At 38.3% G+C, this 20535-nt stretch overlaps 1 protein-coding gene across 2 annotated transcripts in view; it reads left to right on the forward strand.

Moving 5' to 3' along the window:
• Positions 1-20535, forward strand: part of CNTNAP5 (contactin associated protein family member 5) — an 858994-nt gene that overhangs the window by 830218 nt on the left and 8241 nt on the right. For both annotated transcript variants that reach the window (XM_044242676.1, XM_044242675.1), the window contains 2 exons: positions 16976-17194; positions 18670-18741. In XM_044242676.1, coding sequence (XP_044098611.1) covers positions 16976-17194; positions 18670-18741 — 291 coding nt within the window. The remainder of the gene's footprint in view (positions 1-16975; positions 17195-18669; positions 18742-20535) is intronic.

Below are 20535 nucleotides of genomic sequence, written 5' to 3' on the forward strand. Positions count from 1 at the left end.
TAGCAGTTTGCCTTCCAACATGTCCGTAACATCAAAAAGCCCTGAATTCAAATTTTCAACATTTTTCCTTGGGTGGATCACAGACATATACTTTCAGTGGTCATAAGAACTCTTTCTATCTAGTGCTTCCATAGGCATTGAAATATGGGTTTAATCTTATTTATTTATTCAAATTTTAATTTTTATCTTATTTTTATTTATGTATTTATTTGTTTTATTTTTATTTTATCTTATTTTCTAAGGAAAGAGAAAGCAAGGGAAGCTCAAGAAGTCTCCATACTCTTATTCATGTTAAGAGCCCAATGCAGAACTCTATTCCATGACCTTGAGAAATGACCTGAGCTAAAATAAAGAGTCAGACATTCAAGTGACTGAGCCAATTATGCACCCCATCTTTACTTGTTGTTGTTTTTATCTTAGTGGTCCCTCCTCCCCAAATAGTGTTCATAGGTCTGTACCTCTCATTCAGTAGTGAGCTGTTTATTAATCATCAGCTAAAGACTTATCCGAGTAGCTGAGTGAATGCAGTGAAGCTTGTACACTTTGTAAAGGCAGAAAAGTACAACAAGAGAACATGAGCTGTGACATTAGGCAGACCAAGCCTAAAGCTGGGCTCAAGCTTGGCTCAAACACTGGTTACTTGAGAGCTTGGCAATTTCCTTATTTTATTTAGGTCTCAGTGTTCTTATCTATAAGGCAAGAATAACTACTGCTTACCTATTAGGATTGTTTTGATACTTTAAATAATTGTGTGTATGTGTGTGTGTGTGTGTGTGTGTTGTGTGTAAGAGTATGTATGCATTATATATTTGCACACATAGTGCTTAGCACACAGTGACTGATATTTCAATGTTAAATGGAAGCATTTATAGAAGGGGAATCTGAAAGTGGAAATAGTAGAAAGAATTCCTGTGAAATTCATGCCAGAAAGAGAACTAGGCAGATGAGAAACTCAGTACCTCCTAACTTACTATCTTTATATCTAGTTGCCTCAGTGGGTTGAGCCTCTGACTCTTGAGTTCAGCTCCGGTCGTGATCTCAGGGTCATAACATCAAGACCTGCACTGAGCTGTGGGCTCTACTTGAGGTTCTCTCTCTCCGTCTGTCCCTCATCTCTCTTTCTCTGTCTAATATGTTTACTCTCTGACACAAGGTATCCCCTTATAAAGGTACAGCTCTGCATAGCCAGAACGTAGTGAGGATAGGATGGGATGAGCAGGCAGGTCCAGATCCTGAAATGTCAGGACTGTTTGTTTGGTTTTCTGTAATAGGATAGAAAGGCATAGATGCTTTTAATTGGAAAGGAGATAATATTCTTAAATGATTCCTTTTGTCTTCTTTACCGAGCAAGCTCTTTTCTAAGCTGTGGTGTTATATTTGTTGTCACAGTGTGAGGTGTTTTTGCAGTCATATACTCAAGTGCCCTTATATGATATGGCTGATATTTATTGATCAAATTAAAATGCAAATACTCTTATCTGCTACTACTAATGCCCAAAATTGCTAGGATAAAAATGGCAGCAGGTGCTTTCTCATTATAATTATGTCACACAAGTTTTTTAAAGTTTCTTTTTTCCATTTGCTCTGTATATTCATTTTCCTTTTATTGAAGTATTTGAGTGGTTTAAGACTATAGTATTTCTACTGTTACCTTTGCTATTTCAAGAATGACTGGAATAAATATTACTTATTTATTCACTTACTTATTAATTACTATTTATTTACTTACTTATTTAGTTACTTATTGTTATTTTCAGTAGAATGAGTTCCAGTCAACTATCATCTACTGATCTCAGCTACTTCCACAGCCTTATTCCATAATATCTGTGAATTCCACAAGTACAAGGCTTTGGGAGTATTATAATATTCCCAAAGTATAATAACTTTTTGGGCTAGTTATTTTTATCCTGTTTTGAGAGAGTTCAGTAACTTGCCTTTTCTGTTTTAATGCCAGCTCATTTCCAGTTTCCAGCACCTGAAATCATTTTGCTCTGGGCTTTTTCTGGCTACTAAAATCATGCTTTGCCTGTTTACTTGGCAGGCCAGACATGTCAGCGATTTAATGACTGCTGGGAAAAACCCTGAGTCAATGATAACATGACGTAGTATATAAATACCCCAGCTCCTTGCCACCAATTGGGATAAATATGGTGTGTGTGTGTGTTTTCCCCATTTTTTTTTTCCTAATGTCTTCCCAGTTGGCCTCTGTCTGGTATGATAATGCATATATCACTAGTTTCCTTCCCACTTTTATTTTCTCCCCCACCCTGCCAGTGTTTTCCTTCACTTCCCAAATAAAGTACAGACTCTCTAGTGCTTGCTTTAGAGTCTGCTTTTGGGAGAATTCAAACTCTAATGCTCAACCACACATATCAATAGGCTGAAGTGAATGCAAGCCATATTTGCCTGTCTCCAGAGCTCATATTTATCCCACTATGCCATAGTTGTTAATAAAAAGTATAAAAACATAATATAACCCCATTTCACAAAACTTTATATCTTATCAAAAAATTAGCACATGAAAAGTGAAGAAGGAATGATATAGCTGAATCGAAGTAACATGTCAGCTTAAAGGCTAATTAGAAAACAGTCCTGAGGTGGTAAGTGCATGATAGAGACCTGATTGGACAGATGGGTTATCTCCTTCCACAGGCAGGTGCGTGGTATCTTAGAGAATAATTGTCGAGTAAACATTGTTGAGTATTTACTGTGTGCCAGGCCATAAGTGAGATCCACCTTCATTTTACATTTAGTCCTCACAACAAGCGTGAGGTATAATCTTAAGTATCTTTTGCTGGATGTCAAACTATCCCATAATTTAGTAGTTTAATCCAATGTCTATTTAAAAATGTTTCATGATTTTGTGGAATTGGGGCTGTGCTTGCCTGATTGGCTTTTAGCTATTTGCAGAGTTAAGTAAGGTCTCTTGGTGATATCTGACTAATACCTGGGCCAGTCTGTGGGATCTCAGACATATTTATTCACAAGCATGGTGCCTTGGAAGGGACATCTAGAAAGCTGAGCTCAGGAGAGCCCTACTCTTTCTCCATTTAGTCAAGTTCTGTCCACATGTTCTTTCAGGGTAGTGGGGCTTTTTTCCTGAAAGGTTGGGGCCCCAAGCCCCCAAAGCAGAAGGTGCCAGCACTCTTGAAGGTTAGTCCTGGAATTGGCAGAGTATCATTTACAATGGGCTCCATTGATCAAAGCAGCCACAAGTCAACTCACATTCAGTGGGACAGGAGATAGAGCTTATGTCTCAATGGAAGGAATGTCAACAATTGTGGCCCCTTGTAATCTATCACATGCAGGCACTCTACTCATTCTCATTTTATAAATGAATAATCAGTCCAAAAGATATCACATAAGTATACGAAGGACACAATGTTAATAAGTGGGAGAGTTGAATGTTGAAACCAGGAGCTGTCTGATTCATTGGTAACAAAAACCTGTGTCTAGAGGGGAAGTTACACAATTGTTTAATAGCATGTAAAGAGGAAAGTTTGTCTGAAGGGTGTTGAATCAGACACTGTAAAAAGTTCGCATCATATTCAATATTTATTCTCCTCTTCTTAATAGAACATAGTAGTGTTTTCTGGTTTTGTTTGCTTATTTGTTTGAGGGAAGTATTCCCCTTGTTCAGCACATTCTCAGCCTTCTTTTTGGGTTAAAACTGGCCATGCAACATTGTCCTGGACAATGGGCTCAAAGCAGAAGTCACTAGGGTTTTCCAAAAGGCCTGACTTAGCAAGTATGCACACTTTTGCCCTTTATTCGCTCTATTTTTTTCTGTCTAGAACATAGACCTAGTAACTGAAGCTCCTCAACTTATGTTATGAGGAGGAAGACAAAGTCCCTAGTCTATGAGGCAGGAAGTATAAATCTAGAAAAAATTCTGGTGATATCTGAAACCAAGATACCAACCCTAGACTGGTTGACATCAGACTTTTTACTAAGTGAGAATAAAATGAACTAATTTACTGCCTATGTTCTCCTCTAGGAATCTGATGGATTCCTGTCTCACATTGAGGTCTTTTATACATTTTGAGTTTATTTTTGTGTACGGTGTAAGAGAATGGTCGAGTTTCCTTCTTCTACATATAGCTGTCCAGTTTTCCCAGCACCATTTATTGAAGAGACTGTCTTTTTTCCACTGTATATTTTTTCCTGTTTTGTCGAAAATTATTTGACCATAGAGTTGAGGGTCCATATCTGGGCTCTCTACTCTGTTCCACTGGTCTATGTGCCTATTTTTATGCCAGTACCGTGCTGTCTTGGTGATCACAGCTTTGTAGTAAAGCTTAAAATCAGGTAACATGATGCCCCCAGTTTTATTTTTGTTTTTCAACATTTCCTTAGCGATTCGGGGTCTCTTCTGATTCCATACAAATTTTTTTCTACAGGGCGCCTGGGTGGTTCAGTGGGTTAAGCTGCTGCCTTCGGCTCAGGTCATGATCTCAGGGTCCTGGGATCAAGTCCCACATCGGGCTCTCTGCTCAGCAGGGAGCCTGCTTCCCTTCCTCTCTCTCTGCCTGCCTCTCTGCCTACTTATGATCTCTCTCTGTCAAATAAATAAATAAAAATCTTTAAAATTTTTTTTTCTACAGCATTAGAAGTTCTCTTGGGGAAATGAAAAAATAGAAAAACTAATATCTGTTTAGTACACTGTCACCTAAAATATTAGAAACATTGAAAATTAGTGTGCTTGTTAAAAATGTATGAAGAGTAGTTTTCACAGAGCTTACTTCTTGTTATATGGCAAATAGAGAGGAAATATCTTTTTTAGGCCATGGTTAACTGTCTTACCCCTACATTTGGATCAGCTTCTAATATTTTATCCTTTGTACTTTCAATGACATGAAATGTCTTAGAGAGTTCCTTTAATGTAAAGATTTCTACTAGTAGCCCTTCCCCTGGGACATTGTCATTCTTTTTGTCACAAACCCACTTCTTCATTTGTATCAAATTGTATCACTTTCACTAATTCCTGTGGCTGCAGATCTAGAGTCTGTCAAACAACACATGTCAGCATTTCCATGGTCAGCTATTCCTTTGTATGAATCTCTTTACATCTGAGTTTAATCGTCAGTGTTGTTTTTTATTTCTTTGCTGTATGTTCATCTTTGTTGACCAATTCCCCCTTTTTATCTATTTTTAGAAAATGTCACATGGGCTTATCATTGAGAGATGAAGAAGTGACACAACTCTGTGCTTTGCTGTCTGTGTGGGAACTGAATAATAGATGCCCCAGTGACCAATCACCAATAGATTTTGAAAGAATGTTGTGATTGGTCACTAATTATGCTGAGCATTTGTAATTTATGTGTTTGTTGACTGAAGGGCTAGCAGGAGAATTTGTACTTTATGCAATTATTTCCAGTTAGTCCACTATGGTCGCTGAAACTTGAATTATGTTGCTTGAGGACTGGTGTGATTTAAATTGTGATAATTGAAATTTGTGCATATTAGAGACATACAAAGTAGAGACTTTGCAATCACCAAATTTATTAAATAGAAATATTTAAATGATAAAATTACCACTGTTATATAGCCATTAAAATATTAATATCTAAGTATGTTTTAAAAATAGAAACAGAACCACTTTGACATTCACAAAGAATGTCCCTATGTGCATTGCTTTCCTCTTGCTGCTGTTACACATTGTCACAAACCTGGTGATTTACAACAACATAAATTCATCATATATTTGTGGAGGTCAGAAGTGTTTTATAAGCCTTATGACGGTAAAATTAAATAAGGCTGTGTTCCTTTTGGGGGCTTCAGGGAAAATCTCTTTCCTTTTCCTTTTCATTTTCTTTATAGTGTCCCTTGCATTCTTTAGCTTACAGACTTGCCTCAAATGTAATGGAAGAGTGGAGTTTTAGTTACAGTGACTTTGAATCCCTATAAATTTACTTTTCTCATTACAGAGAAGTTATAATTCTACACTACTCTGTCTTTTCCAACTCTTAAAGCTAATGTATGCCATTTGTCTGTGTGAATCTTTACCACTTAATCTGATAGATGCTTAGTAACTAGTACCTGTAGTATTATTACAGAGCAGTATTTCAAAGGTCATCCTGAATGACATAGGCATATAATAGTGTCTTGTATGATGTGGTATGTGATACAGGTTCACACCAGAATAGAAGATAATTTACAAAAAAAGAAAACAAAAGGCAACATTAAATATGATCATCACCAATGGGACAGTTTTGCCTGTTTCTTCTTCATTCAGTCCCTAAAGAATAGCTCTATTATTCCTTATTTAGAGCAGCCAAATTTAGGTCATTCAACCTAGACATCAAGATATTTATAAAAGGTCCGGGCCCCTGGGTAGCTCAGTGGGTTAAAGCCTCTTCCTTCGGCTCAGGTCACGATCCCAGGGTCGTGGGATCGAGCCCCGCATCAAGCCTGCTTCCTCCTCTCTCTCTGCCTGCCTCTCTGCCTACTTGTGATTGCTCTGTCAAATAAATAAATAAAATCTTTAAAAAAAAAGATTTATAAAAGGTCAACAAATAGCTTATCAAAAATAACTGCTTTTTAAACTGAAGTTGTGGTGGGAGGTAGGATTTTTAAAGGTAGAACTTTTGTTTGCTGAATTGTTACTTAATGTTATTTAGATAGGTTCTTATGTCTGTATGTGTATATATTTATGTGTGTAAATATGGCTCTTGCATGGCTTCCAGAGATTGTTGGTTTGTGTGTATGCAACTCAGTATTGGTGATCTACTCACCATCCATTTTGATTTAATTCCCCCTTCCTAACAAAATTCTGGTATATGATCTCACTAATATGAGGAATTTGAGATACAAGACAGAGGATCATGGGGGAAGGGAGGGAAAAATGAAACAAGATGAAACCAGAGAAGGAGACAAACCATAAGAGACTTATAATCATAGGAAACAAGCTGAGGGTTGCTGGAAGGGAGGTGGGGTGAGAGGGATGGGGTGGTTGGGTATTGGATATTGGGAAGGTAGTGCTATGGTGAGCTCTGTGAATTCTGTAAGACTGATAAATCACAGACCTGTACACCTGAAACAAGTAATATATTATATGTTAATAAAAAATGAAAATAAAAATAAAACCGCCATATGATAGAGAAAAAAAAATCTGGTTTTATTCAAACATTCATGCTCTTCCATGAAGTCATGTGCTTCTGTAAAGTTTTTCTCAATCTACAGTCCTGGAGGATTCTTCCTAATTGGTCTGAAGCAGTGGTTTTAAATGTTTGGTCCAGGGGTCGTTGGGAGTGGGGTTTGGGTATCCTGGGACCTTTTTTAAAAATTATTTTATTTTATTTATTTATTTGAGTGAGAGAGAGACAGAGTGAGAGAGCATGAAGGTGGTCAGAGGGAGAAGCGGACTCCCCATGGAGCTGGGAGCCCGATGTGGGACTTGATCCCAGGACTCCGGGATCATGACCCGAGCCGAAGACAGTCATTTAACCAACTGAGCCATCCAGGTTCCCCGATCCTAGGACCTTTTTAGAGAATTCACAATATTAAAACCATCTTTATTTTCGTACTAGAGATTTTATGTCTTTGTTACGTTCTCTCACAAATGTAAAATGGTTTTTCAGGGGCTACAAGATGAGTGATAATATCTTTACTCAGACAGCTAATGGGATGGGTGCTCTAAGGTTTTGTTTTAAAATGTCCTCAGCTTTTGGGGTGCCTGGGTGGCTCAGTGTGTTAAAGCCTCTGCCTTCGGCTCAGGTCATGATCCCAGGGTCCTGGGATCGAGCCCCACATCAGGTTCTCTGCTCAGCGGGGAGCCTGCTTCCTTCCTCCTCTCTCTCTCTGCCTGCCTCTCTGCCTGCTTGTGATCTCTGTCTGCCAAATAAATAAAATCTTTTAAAAATAAATAAAATAAAATTTCCTCAGCTTTCATTTCTAATACAGGAGTTAGTGATAGATACAAAAGGGCTATGGATATCCAATATTTTTTTTCCAAATTTTTAAGAGTAGAAATGGGTCTTGAGACCAAAAACAGGTCTTTGAACTGCTGGTCCAAGTAAATGATGATGGTCCATTTTCACTGCCAGAGATTGGAGTAGGCATGAGTACATGACACAACCTGTCTAATTAGAGGAAGTCTGAAAGGTAGTGAGTAGCTACCTTTCTGAAAGGTAATGAGTAGCTGTGTTTCTGAGAAAAGTTTCTTCATTTTTTTTTTTAATTAAGATGTATCTACTTATTTTATGTAGAGAGAGAGCATGTACGTGGAGGCGAGGGGCAGAGAAGGAGAGAGAAACTTAAGCAGACTCTGTACTGAGCATGATGGCACCACCCTGAGATCATTACCTGAGCTGAAACAATGGGTCCAAACCAAGAGTGCTTCGCTTAAGGGACTTTTCTGTCCAGATGCCCCAGGATTCTTCATTCTTAAAAAGAAATATAGGATGAGGGATGAGGCAGTCTTTTTTTCCCACCTACTCCCCCAACCTTTGGACTTGACTGGATCTGGATGTGGGTGATGGTGTGATGCCCGGAACTGTAGAGACACGTTGCTCAAGCATGAAGTTGGGGCAGCCACAGAAGAGGAGCCCTCACCTTCCAAACCCAGAGTGCTCCTTGCCTCATTTAAATCTGTAAACAAACAGAGAGAAAGAGAGCGCACGAGAGAGAGGAATAACATCAAAGCACTAAAGGTGCTCAGGATGGTTTTTACTCTTATTGGTGCTTTTAACTCCAAAGTAGCAGTTTCATATCCTAGTAGAATATATTTCTCTAGGTTATTTTGGGACTCTGTTAAAAGATTTTCTGTTAGAATAGGCAAGACTCCAGTTTTGCTTATTTCCTTTAACAGTACAAACACATAGGTACAAATTAATACATGTGAGTTTGGTTTTGACCCCATATCAAATGTTTAGTACCCCAGGAGGAATTATTTTTGTTTCTTTGAATCCCAAAGAATGGACTTTTATATCGGATTGCAAATCCCAGTCTTAAAGTCAAAAAAGGTGATTTTTCTATGGAAAACAAGCAGAATTGACATTGGGGTATCATATCTAGAATTTTTAGATTTGGATAGTGTTGATAAGGTTTTACTGATTCAGTAGTCACTATCCCTCATCCATAAAGGTGTCTTTGCATCAGGCACATAACTAAGCAACCCAATTTAACAATGAAAAATATAGTTCATCTACTGAGTTGTCCAGTTCAAATAATGAATTTTTAAATGGTAGAACTTTTGTTTACTGAACTAGCCTGGTTATTTTTTTAGTCTTCTTGTATCATTATCATATATATATATCTGTATTTTTACTCAAAGAGTCATGGAAGACCTGTTATGGGGAGACCCTGTGCCATGTGGACTCTGTCAATCATTCAACAGATTTATTTAACAACCTCTGTGTCTGAAATACTATGTTAGAAAATTGGTAGTTAGTGGTAAGCAAATAAGTATGCTTTCTTCATAAAAATTTTTGTCTAGTGTGGTGCATAAAAGCTAAACCAATAAACACACACACACACACACACACACAATTACAAAGTTTGAGGAAATGAATTAGAAAGAAAGTCACCTGGTTTCAGTGCTAATGACTAAGAGGAAGAGAAGGGGACATGTGCTTCTTGGCAAGGTGTCTAAAGACGTGTTCATCGACAAAGGGACTTTCAGAAAAAGAGGCTGCCATATGGTTTTTGGAAAATGCTTCCTCAGCCACATGAAGAACAAATTCATAGGCCCTGACTCTTAAAGTCTACGGGATCATTATGAAGAGGATGGACACTAGGACACATAGCAACCAAACGTACATGGCCACTCAGACGCCATATGAATAGTACATTTAGCTCTAGGTAACAAGGTGCTGAAATAATGAGGAGGCTATTCCATGTGCACTCTTGGCAGAGCTGTACGAAATATTAATGGACTTGGCTGGCCTCATCAAAGAGAGTTCCACACGACATGTCCTGAATGTGAATGTGAAAGTAAGGAAACTATATGCTGATCAATGGCCAGAATGAAGAAGTTTGAAATGGATGTAAATATCTCTGATGAGGCTGCATTACTGCTAATGTTAGGGAACATGTATTTTTTCATTCATTAATTCCTTCAAGTCTTTACCAAACACACATTGTGTGTGTGATGGGCACTGTGTGCTAGTTAATGAGGGTGGAACTCTGAAAAGCACTGTGCTCCCGAAAGCAGGAAGCTTCCAATCTTGTCAGGGGATAGACTTGTAAACAATATTGTGAAATAAATAAGATAGAAGTAAAATGCCTCCTTCTGGCTCCTGCCTATCTTTCTAACATCATCTTTTGCTTTATTTATTTATTTATTTGTTTGTTTGTTTGTTTGTTTGACAGGCGGAGATCACAAGTAGGCAGAGAGGCAGGCAGAGGGAGAATGGGAGAAGCAGGCTCCCCGCTGAGCAGAGAGCCTGATGGGGGGCTCAATCCCAGGACCCTGGGATCATGACCTGAGTGGAAGGCAGAGGCTTTAACCCACTGAGCCACCCAGGCACCCCCTTTTGCTTTAATTTAAAGCAAAGTTAACCTGATTTTTCTGTGTTTTAAATGTGCTAAACTCCTTATTGTAGGCCTTACACAGGCTTTACTGGAACCCTCTGCCCACCCACTCATTCATGATTATTGTCCATTCATCATTTAAGAATTTATTTAAATACATTTATTCCAAGCTATCTTTCCTAAATCAGTGTTTCTCAGTGTGGTCCATGAAATATCCATATCAATGTGACTAACAATATGCTTTAAAAATGCAAATTCTTGGGTACCTCCACAACAGAACAACCTACTGAATGATTAGAGATCCAAAAAAAAAGTTATTTTCATACATTTTGCTGGAAATTATTTTACACACTGAATTTGATCTCCATTGTCCTAAACTGTGTTCAGGATCTTTTCTGTGCTCCCATAGCCACAGTGATCTGCCCCTACCATAAGACTTACTGCCTGAAACCATTGGGGGCTCTGTTAAATAAATCCTTCAAAGTAAATGAAAACTCACAGAGGTAGGGAAATGTCTGCTTGCTAACAATTGTTAAGTGCACTCTTTCAGACTGAACGGTTGCCATGGGTGGCCAATAAATAGATGTAAGTTTTACTGTGCAGGGGCAGATATTTTCCATGTATTTAAGGGACAGAAAGGCCTTCTTGGCAGATTGTGTGCCTGTTTAGATGTTCAGGTAAGACGAGGTAGTTCAGGTTGTCTGTAATCCAGATGGGATGGATGGGTGGAGGCAGATGAGCCAGTGAATGGCTGTAAGTCATGCTACAGAGGTAAGGTTTCTTTTCATGTTATCAAAAATAAATACCTACAGAAGTGTGTTAAGTATGATGTAATGGGGAAGAAAAAAAAAAAAAAAAAAAAGGATAAAGTCCTGGAGACCTAAGTTCCAGTCCTGGGTTGGCCAGGGATCCTTAAATTTGCTTTGGACAATTTCTTGATCTTATGTCTTGGTTTTAATAACTGGTAATTGTATATAACTATCTCATACTTTGTCACTTCACAAGGATAAATATTTTCATAAGGTATACAAAATGAACATACCATGAAAAGCATAACACATTAAATAAATGCCAAGTATTTTTTTTTAATACATTATTCCCCTTTAAGAGTTAAAAGCTTTTATCTATAGGCTACAGTTCTTAGCCTTTGGATGCTCCTGGTAGTTACATTTTCAGACTACTTCTGTCTTGCCTAAAAGCCACAATGAACTCTTGATGGAAAAACTCTTTACTTGTATATACTGTTCATACATTCTATTAATATCATCTTCCTTTATATTTTATGTTGGTACAACATTTTACTCTTATAAGCTCAGGTTGAATGGGTCTGTATGGCTTATATTTTGACACTTTAGGATTCAAAAGTCATAAATGGCTTTTGACATATAGCAAATGTCATGTTACATCCTAGAGCTATGTCTATTTTTGGGAAATTGCTGATCTTTTCTCCTTTTTTTTTTAATCCAGAATAAACTTTCTGCCTAAAATTAGCCTGGATTGGCTCAACTAAACTCTTAGTGTCAAATACTTATGACCATGTGAAGAGCTATACACCCTGTGGCTAAAAGAATCCACTTCCTTTAATAGAGGGGCATAACTTTCAAAAGCTGAGTGTTTCCAAATTAATGTAGCAAGTCAAGTTTTTTGTTTGTTTGTTTTGCTTTGTTTTATTTTTTCTTATTTTTACAGTATTTACCATAGCCAAGATATGGAAGTAACCCAGATATCTATGGACAGATGAATGGATAAAAAGATGTGTTATATATGTAGAGTGGAATATTACTCAGCCATAAAAATCATGAGAACTTGCTATGTGCAGCAAAATGGGTGGACCTAGAGGGTAATATGCTAAGTGAAGTAAGCCAGACAGAGAAAGACAAATAACATATGACTTTATTTACATGTGGAATAAAAAAAAAAAAAAAAAAAAAAAACAGAACAAATGAACAAACAAAAATACTGAATCAGACCCATAGATATAGAAAACAAACTGGTGGCTGCCAGAGGAAAGATGAGTGATGGGTAAAATAGGTGAAGGGGGTTAAAAGGTACAAAATTGAAATTGGAAAATAAAGAAGTCACAGGGCTGAAAAGTGCAGCATAGAGAATATAGTCAATAACAATGTACTAACATGTGCCAGATGATAACTACACTTGTGGTATGTTCTAAAATGTGTAATTATTGATTCATTATGCTATATACCTGAAACTACCGTATTATTGTATGTCAACTCAGTTTCAGTTACAAATAAAAAGAATTAGGGGTGTCTGGGTGGCTCATCTGGGTAAGCATCCAGCTCTTGGTTTTGGCTCAGGGCACATGATCTCAGGGTCATGAGATCCAGCCCAGCATAGGGCTCTGTGCTTAGAGGGGAGTCTGCTTCCCTCTCTCTCCCTCTCCCTCTGCCCCTCCACCCACTTGAGCTCTCTTCCTGTCACTCTCTCTCTGTAAAATAAATAAGCAAATCTTAAAGAAATAAAAAAATCTTAAAGAGATTGACAACAACAAGTTAGCATTGCTATGTCCATTTTCTGGTTGTAGTATTTAAATCCCAGAAAGGTTTACTTAGTCAGTAATCCACAGAAAGTGGAGATAGAATTCAAACCAGGTGTCTCCAGCAGAGGGAGGTTAACCGACAGGAAGAGTTAAAAAAAATAATAAAAAATCCTGTGTTTCAAGTTATAACCTGAATATAGTTGAGCCTCAACTTCGCCACATTGTCTTTTTTTAAAAATTTAATTTAATTTAATTTTTTAAAATTTCTTTTCAGCATAGCAGTATTCATTGTTTTTGCACCACACCCAGTGCTCCATGCAATCTGCCCTCTCCAATACCCACCACCTGGTTCCCCCAACCTCCCACCCCCCGCCCCTTCAAAACCCTCAGATTGTTTTTCAGAGTCCATAGTCTCTCATGGTTTACCTCCCCTTCCAATTTCCCTCACCTCCCTTCTCCTCTCCATCTCCCCTTGTCCTCCATGCTATTTGTTATGCTCCACAAATAAGTGAAACCCTATGATAATTGACTCTTTCTGCTTGACTTATTTCACTCAGCATAATCTCTTCCAGTCCCGTCCATGTTGCTACAAAAGTTGGGTATTCATCCTTTCTGATGGAGGCATAATTGTCCATAGTGTATATGGACCACATCTTCCTTATCTATTCGTCTGTTGAAGGGCATCTTGGTTCTTTCCACAGTTTGGCGACCCCATAAATATTGGGGTACAGATGGCCCTTCTTTTCACTACATCTGTATCTTTGGGGTAAATACCCAGTAGTGCAATTGCAGGGTCATAGGGAAGCTCTATTTTTAATTTCTTGAAGAATCTCCACACTGTTTTCCAAAGTGGCTGCACCAACTTGCATTCCCACCAACAGTGTAAGAGGCTTCCCCTTTCTCCACATCCCCTCCAACACATGTTGTTTCCTGTCTTGCTACTTTTGGCCATTCTAACTGGTGTAAGGCGGTATCTCAATGTGGTTTCAATTTGAATCTCCCTGATGGCTAGTGATGATAAACATTTTTAATCTTTTAACCTTTCTAAGAGTCAGTGTCTTCCTTTGTAAATTTTGGATAATAGTAACAAATAGCTGGAAGAGCTTTTGAGGGGAAAAAGAAAAATACTTTAAAACCAGTTATTGCATAGTTATATAATAGGTACTTGTAATAGATGGGGACCACTGAGTATTTGTAACTTTTAAATTTCTTTTAATAAATGATTATTACCTACCACATATTAGGTAACAAGGCTATATGAAGAAAAAACAATTTGGAGTCATCCTAATATATATTTTAATTAATTAATTAATTAATTAACATCTCCATATATGTAAAGATCTGAGAAATCATTATATCTGGTCCTGTACTGGGAGTATTTTCTCCTATCAGGGACTTTTATCATCTTCATTTCTTTTCAGAAACATCTCCAGGGTTCCATCTTTATTATACACCTAGAATAAATACACTTTAGACATAAGACTTTATTCAAAACATCTCTTCCTTTAAGAAGAGAATGTCATTGTCTGTCATTTCCCCCAATTTATCCATGTGCTTTTTCTTGTTCCTGGAGCCTGTATCCCTAGCAGTCACTAGATTGATGTCCTCCAAGGACCTTGGCCCTGATCTAGGGTTCTTTCTATCTGAGTTCTGGGAATGAATCTGGCACTTTTGACTTAGACCCTTAAGGCATAATGACAATGACATGTCACTTTCCCCCGTTTTGAAATCCTACAATGCAAAAACTTCATGTCAGTTTCTGCTTTTCTTCTCCTGTCTTCTTCATCTTATTTTAAATGCTCTAATCTCTAACTTTACCCCTTGAGAACTACCAATCAGTAGTGAATGCATGTTTGGAATTATAGCAGGGTACACTGAGTTGTAGTGCCATTTAGCAAAAGTACGCTCTCTTAATTAAAGAAAGTTTTTGGCCTGGGAAACTGTTACATAACAGTATTCAAAAAGTCTCTTATGAGAAAGTCTTTTGGAGACTTTATTGAGAAATAAACATGAACATATGCGTGATCCTTTAATGAGTGACAAATATGTACCACTACTATTGGATATTTATTGGAATATTTGGAAATCAGTAGTTTCCACACCCTCACCCCTGCTCCAGTGTTCTTTTACTTTTGAAGACGTGTCACTTTACATCTCTGTTAAATTTTCATTATCATTACCCGGAAAATTCTCATGGTATCTCAGACATATAATGGTAGGAAGAATAACGATCCACAGAGACACCCAAGTCCTATCCTCAGAACCTGTGAATATGTTAGGTTAAGTGGCAAAGAGGAGTAAGGTTGCCAATGAAATTAATGTTGCTAATCAGCTAGCTTTAAAATAGGGAGAATATCCTGAAACTTCTGAGTGAGCCCGCTGTATTCACCAGAGTCTTTAAGGTGAAAAAAGAAAGCAACAGGAGAGAATTAGAAGCAGGAGTGACTGTGGAGGAAAGACATGCAACATGTCTACATTCCTTGGCTTGTTGCCCTCTCCCCAGATCTTCAAAGCCAGATCTGTTGCATGTCACAAAGACAAAAGACAAAGACAAAAAGTCTTTGTGACATGCAACAGATCTGGCTTTGAAGATCTGGGGAGAGGGCAACAAGCCAAGGAATGTAGGTGGCTCATGGGAGCTAGAAAAGGCAAAGAGATGGATTATCCTCTAAAACCTCTAGAAGAGGTTTTAAAATTAAGCCAGCAGCTTGATTTTAGCCTACGGAGACCCATGTCAGACTTCTACAGAATTATAAGACAATAAATTTGTGTTGTGTTACATTGTTTAATTTAAATTGTTTACATGTGCAGTAATTTGTTAAAATGGCTGTATAAAATTAATACACATGGTTTCTTTCCTTCTCCAGTAAGAAGAGAGAGGTGATAAACTAGTGAGATTTATATGGGTGTTGCGGGCAGAGAATATAAGCATAAAACTAGAGAAGGCATTATAAAGGGGTGCTAATTCCTCCTTTCCTTCCATATTCTTATCACATCTCCTTCTACATGCTACCAGAATAATTCTCACTTGGAGATACATGGAGGCACTTTGACCATTTATAGATTTGAAATAAATAGAATCCCTGCTGGGTGGAAAGGGAAGTCCTTGTCTTCTTCCAGAAGATAAACAGATTATGAAAATACAATAACTATTTGAACCATCTAGGTAGGTTGAAACTGTTACACCTTAAGAAAAAAAGAAGCAGTTCATGTGTATTGAAGTTTTATGTAATTGTGTCTTAGGAATTTGTTCAAATTATCTTTGCTAAAAGAGAGAAAGGGGCTACTGAGTAATCTTAATACAAATCTTGAAGAAAATAAGATGCTAGATCTTGCTATGAATCATAAATGATTGCCTCTTCACCTTTTACAGAGACTCAAAGATGCTTTGGGAGATTGCTATCAGAAAATCAGTGCCCCCCAATCAGTACCATGAACAGAACTAAGCAGGTGAAAATCTTGAGTAGATGGTCAGTTTACACAGTCCACATACAACACTGAATGTGAGAAACTTCTGGAAGGGCCACTTTGACTTCTGTTCTCTTTACCTCTTTTCATTTTCTTTTTACTTGCGACATTTTTGAGTGCAATGTAATGAGCACTGTAGTGTGCTTGAACTAATCCCCAACATCTGTAGTTGAATGGTGACAGGGATAATGAAAGAATTTTATAAAACATCCAGAGTGTAGAACAGATTTATTAAGTCTTTGTTACAGTTCATAAAATATATGAATGAGAATTTGGAAGTTTTAAATATTAATTGAAAGCAGAGATGGCCCTAACAGTTTTCCATGATATGTGGTTGATAAATTGAGGCTTATAGTGTAGGGTAAGGTTTGGGGAGAGAAGACGAGGAGAGACAGGAGATAGTTTCCCTTACTCAAAGAATTCTAAGGTAAGTTCTGTAATTTTAAACATTATTTAAAAAGGATATAGAGCATAATTTGAAAAAACAAACAAACAAACAAGCAAACACAAAACACAGGCATGTCTTTCATGTTGCAGAGCATGTTGGACTGGATTCTGTAGTTGCCAAAGCCAACACCCTGGGTTTTGTTGGATGCCTGTCTTCAGTCCAGTATAACCAGGTAGCACCCCTGAAGGCAGCCCTGCGTCACACCACCATTGCACCTGTGACTGTCCATGGGACCCTGACGGAATCCAGCTGTGGCTCCATGATGGATGTGGATGTGAACGCAGTGACCACAGTTCACTCTTCATCAGGTACACAGGAGAATACTCAGGGAACTGCCTTCTTCTGGTAGCACTGCTTTCGATATCTTCAAGAAGTTGTAGGTTGAAGGCTAGTATTACACAAGTCCTTACTTTATATGATTACAGGTAGTTAAGCATTATGACTGTTTTCTCATGGTTGAATTTTATATGTATTGAATATAATCCTACTTTTAATAGATGAGTAGCTAGAACTCAATAGTTAGTAGTTAGAACTTTATATATATATATATATATATATATATATATATATATATTTAATTTTAGGGTCAGAAAGAGGAAGGCTAGTTGTTGAACTAATGTAATTCATGTAATTAAAATCAGCCTTCCGTAATAATAGGAAAGTCCCACACTATTATCATCCCTAAAACACCCTTTCTGTCTTTCCTTAGTCACCATCATCATAGTGTCTTGAAATATCCCTAGGATTTGTCTTAATCAACTGTGGTAATCAACTGTCAAAGAAGTTATTAATCATGAACAAAGAAAGGGGACTGAGTTTTACTGCTGCCTACTCATCACCAGGCTTGGTATTTTCCTGGCAGTAGTGAGGTATAATAGAAGGAAAAAGAATGGGACAGTTGACTAGCCTTGATTTGAATTCTGATAACTCCAGACAAGTTACTAAATAGCTTCAATCTAATTTCCTTATCTGTGAAGCAGGAAAAACAATAGTCACGTTGTAGGCATTTCCTTGAGGATACAGGGATACTGATGGCAGATGCTATAGGTCTTGAAAATTCCATGTGTGCTATATGCATATGAGTATCATTACCCCCTTTTAATACATTTGCAGATTTGTTATTTAAAAATGCATCTAACTTACTGTCACCAGTGACAACACTGACAACAAGTGGCAGATCAAGATTCAAAGCCAGGTCTCCATGCCTTCAAATTTGATGCCAGGTCTCCATGCCTTCAAATTTGATGTTCTTTCTTCTTCTACCATACATGTTAATGTACGTGTAGTGAAATGCCTCTCTCTGTCAGTGAGGGTTTCTTGGGGGTGTTAATCCTCCAGCACTTTTGTCTTTCCCTGTCAATGGACTCTGGATCCTTGTGCAGCTAAAGAAACCTCTGAAGCAGAAATCATATGTATGCTTGAGGTAAGAGGCCATTGCCATGAGGAGGGAGGGTCCAACAAGGCAGAGAGGGACCTCTAGGTTAGGCCAAGAAGTAAACTGTAGGCAAAAGCAGATATGGGTGGGTTCTACCATCATCTGTTTCAGTCCATTATCTTATAGCTGATATAGAAGCTAATAGTTATGGAACTATGGGGTGGAAGTTGTGTACCTCAGAAGCTTTTTTGTGTGTATGTTTGTTTGGGTTCCTAAAAAAATGTAAGCCCACAACTGTTTGAGAGCACTTGGTCTAATCCAGAGATGTGTCATCTCAAATCCATATTGTACACCTCCTCCCTGTATCCAGAATGAGGAGTGAAATGCCATGTCTTTTACTCCTTGCAGATCCCTTTGGGAAGACAGATGAGCGAGAACCACTCACTAATGCTGTTCGGAGTGACTCGGCCGTCATTGGAGGTAAATCATTCCTTATTGCTGAAAGCAGAGGGGTCATAAATGATTCTGTACTTGCGAGGAATTTATTTGATTCCTTTCTTAATTATAGCCATCTAGTATCCAGAACCCTGCATGATCTTCCAGATCATGAGCTTTTTCATGAATAGTCATGGACGTGATCAAAGGCACCCTTTCCCCTTTCATCGCCATCACCATGGATTCATCCTGCCCTGATCCATCAGGCAGCTGACTACTGAGTCAACAGCTGCAACATTTCCTTAGTGACAGGCAGTGTGCACTCTGTTCATTTCATCCAGTTGTCAGTTTTCCTAAAGCACAAACAAAGCACACCAATAAAACATATGGGAGGAAGCCATGTTGGGTCAGACAGATTGGTGAAGCCCCAGTCCTATTGGTTTTCTCCACCAAGTGATTTGGGTTGGATCTAATGAGCAGGGTGAAGCCCACAGGAACAGAGTTTCCAATCCAGCAGCACATATGGTTATGGATACAGATCTGCTCTGCTGTGAGCTCAGCTCTCCCTCCTTCCTCCCCTGTCCTTCCATTTTCTCATTGCTGTCGGTCTCACCGCTTTTTATCCTGCCATAGCCTGGCTACTACCTTCAGTAACTTATTTTTTGCTTCCCCACCCCTTCTGGGACTTGCAACACAGAATGATTCCCAAACCTTGTTTAATATAAGATGCCCATGAGAGACTGAATTCATTCCAATCCAAGAACCATAGCCCTAGCAGGTACCCCCCATTGCTGTCTCTGGCAGGCTAAATGAGCAGATACACACCAGATGGAGTTCTTTTAAAAGTCAGCAGTATCCATTCATTTAACTTCTATTTCATGAATCTGAGCTAAGGGTCAGGCCCGGCACTGAGCATAGGAATACATGGGCGAAAGCCATAGAGGTTGTCCACAATGAACTCACAGCAACAATGGAACTAGAAAATGATTTTTTGAGGGAGGAAGTGCAAATGCTTGTGGGAGCACAGAAATGCACCATTATAATGTAGTTGTGAGGAGCAAAAACCGTGTTACGGAAGTTCTTAAAATGTCTGACCTGAGTTTCTGCTTCAGGGAAGAGGGTCCAACCTGATTTTTGTTTGGAAGCAAGAAACACAGGAAAGAATGTAGTGCCTGAGGGGTTTGAAGTGGTGGGGGGGTGGGAGGTTGGGGTACCAGGTGGTGGGTATTATAGAGGGCACGGCTTGCATGGAGCACTGGGTGTGGTGAAAAAATAATGAATACTGTTTTTCTGAAAATAAATAAATTGGGAAAAAAAAAAAAGAATGTAGTGCCTGTTTCTTTTCCTAAAATTTCCCATTTGACAGGGGGAGAAAAGACTTGTGACTGCTGACATTTTTCCACTCAGTTACATGCTTCTGTGAGCCTCTAAGAACAGGAAAGGCATCTCAATCTCTTGGGAAAACTCCTCTCACTCTGAACAGTCTGTGTACTGAAGGAGTGGAAACGGATTCCGTATTTTATCCCATAAAGCTGCACCCCAGTCAGGGAAGTAACTCCACTACCACCCAGTGTATTCACATTTGTTAACTTAGGTGGTTTTACTCTGCCTTATTCTAAAATAGTCAGGGAAAATGCTGCATAGTGGTTTCTGAATATTTAAAAAAAAAAAAAAAAGTATGCAGTCTTAATCATGGCCCTGGCGCTAAAACAAATCAGGAGAAAATGTGCAGTCAATATATTTAACTCTTAAATGCCCATGCTTATGTAAATCAGGATACAGGATGTCCAAAACTATCTTTCTAAAAGAAATGTATTGTGTCACTATACGTTCTACTTA

This window comes from Neovison vison, chromosome 3 (genome assembly GCF_020171115.1).
Source record: "Neovison vison isolate M4711 chromosome 3, ASM_NN_V1, whole genome shotgun sequence".
NCBI lineage: Eukaryota > Metazoa > Chordata > Mammalia > Carnivora > Mustelidae > Neogale > Neogale vison.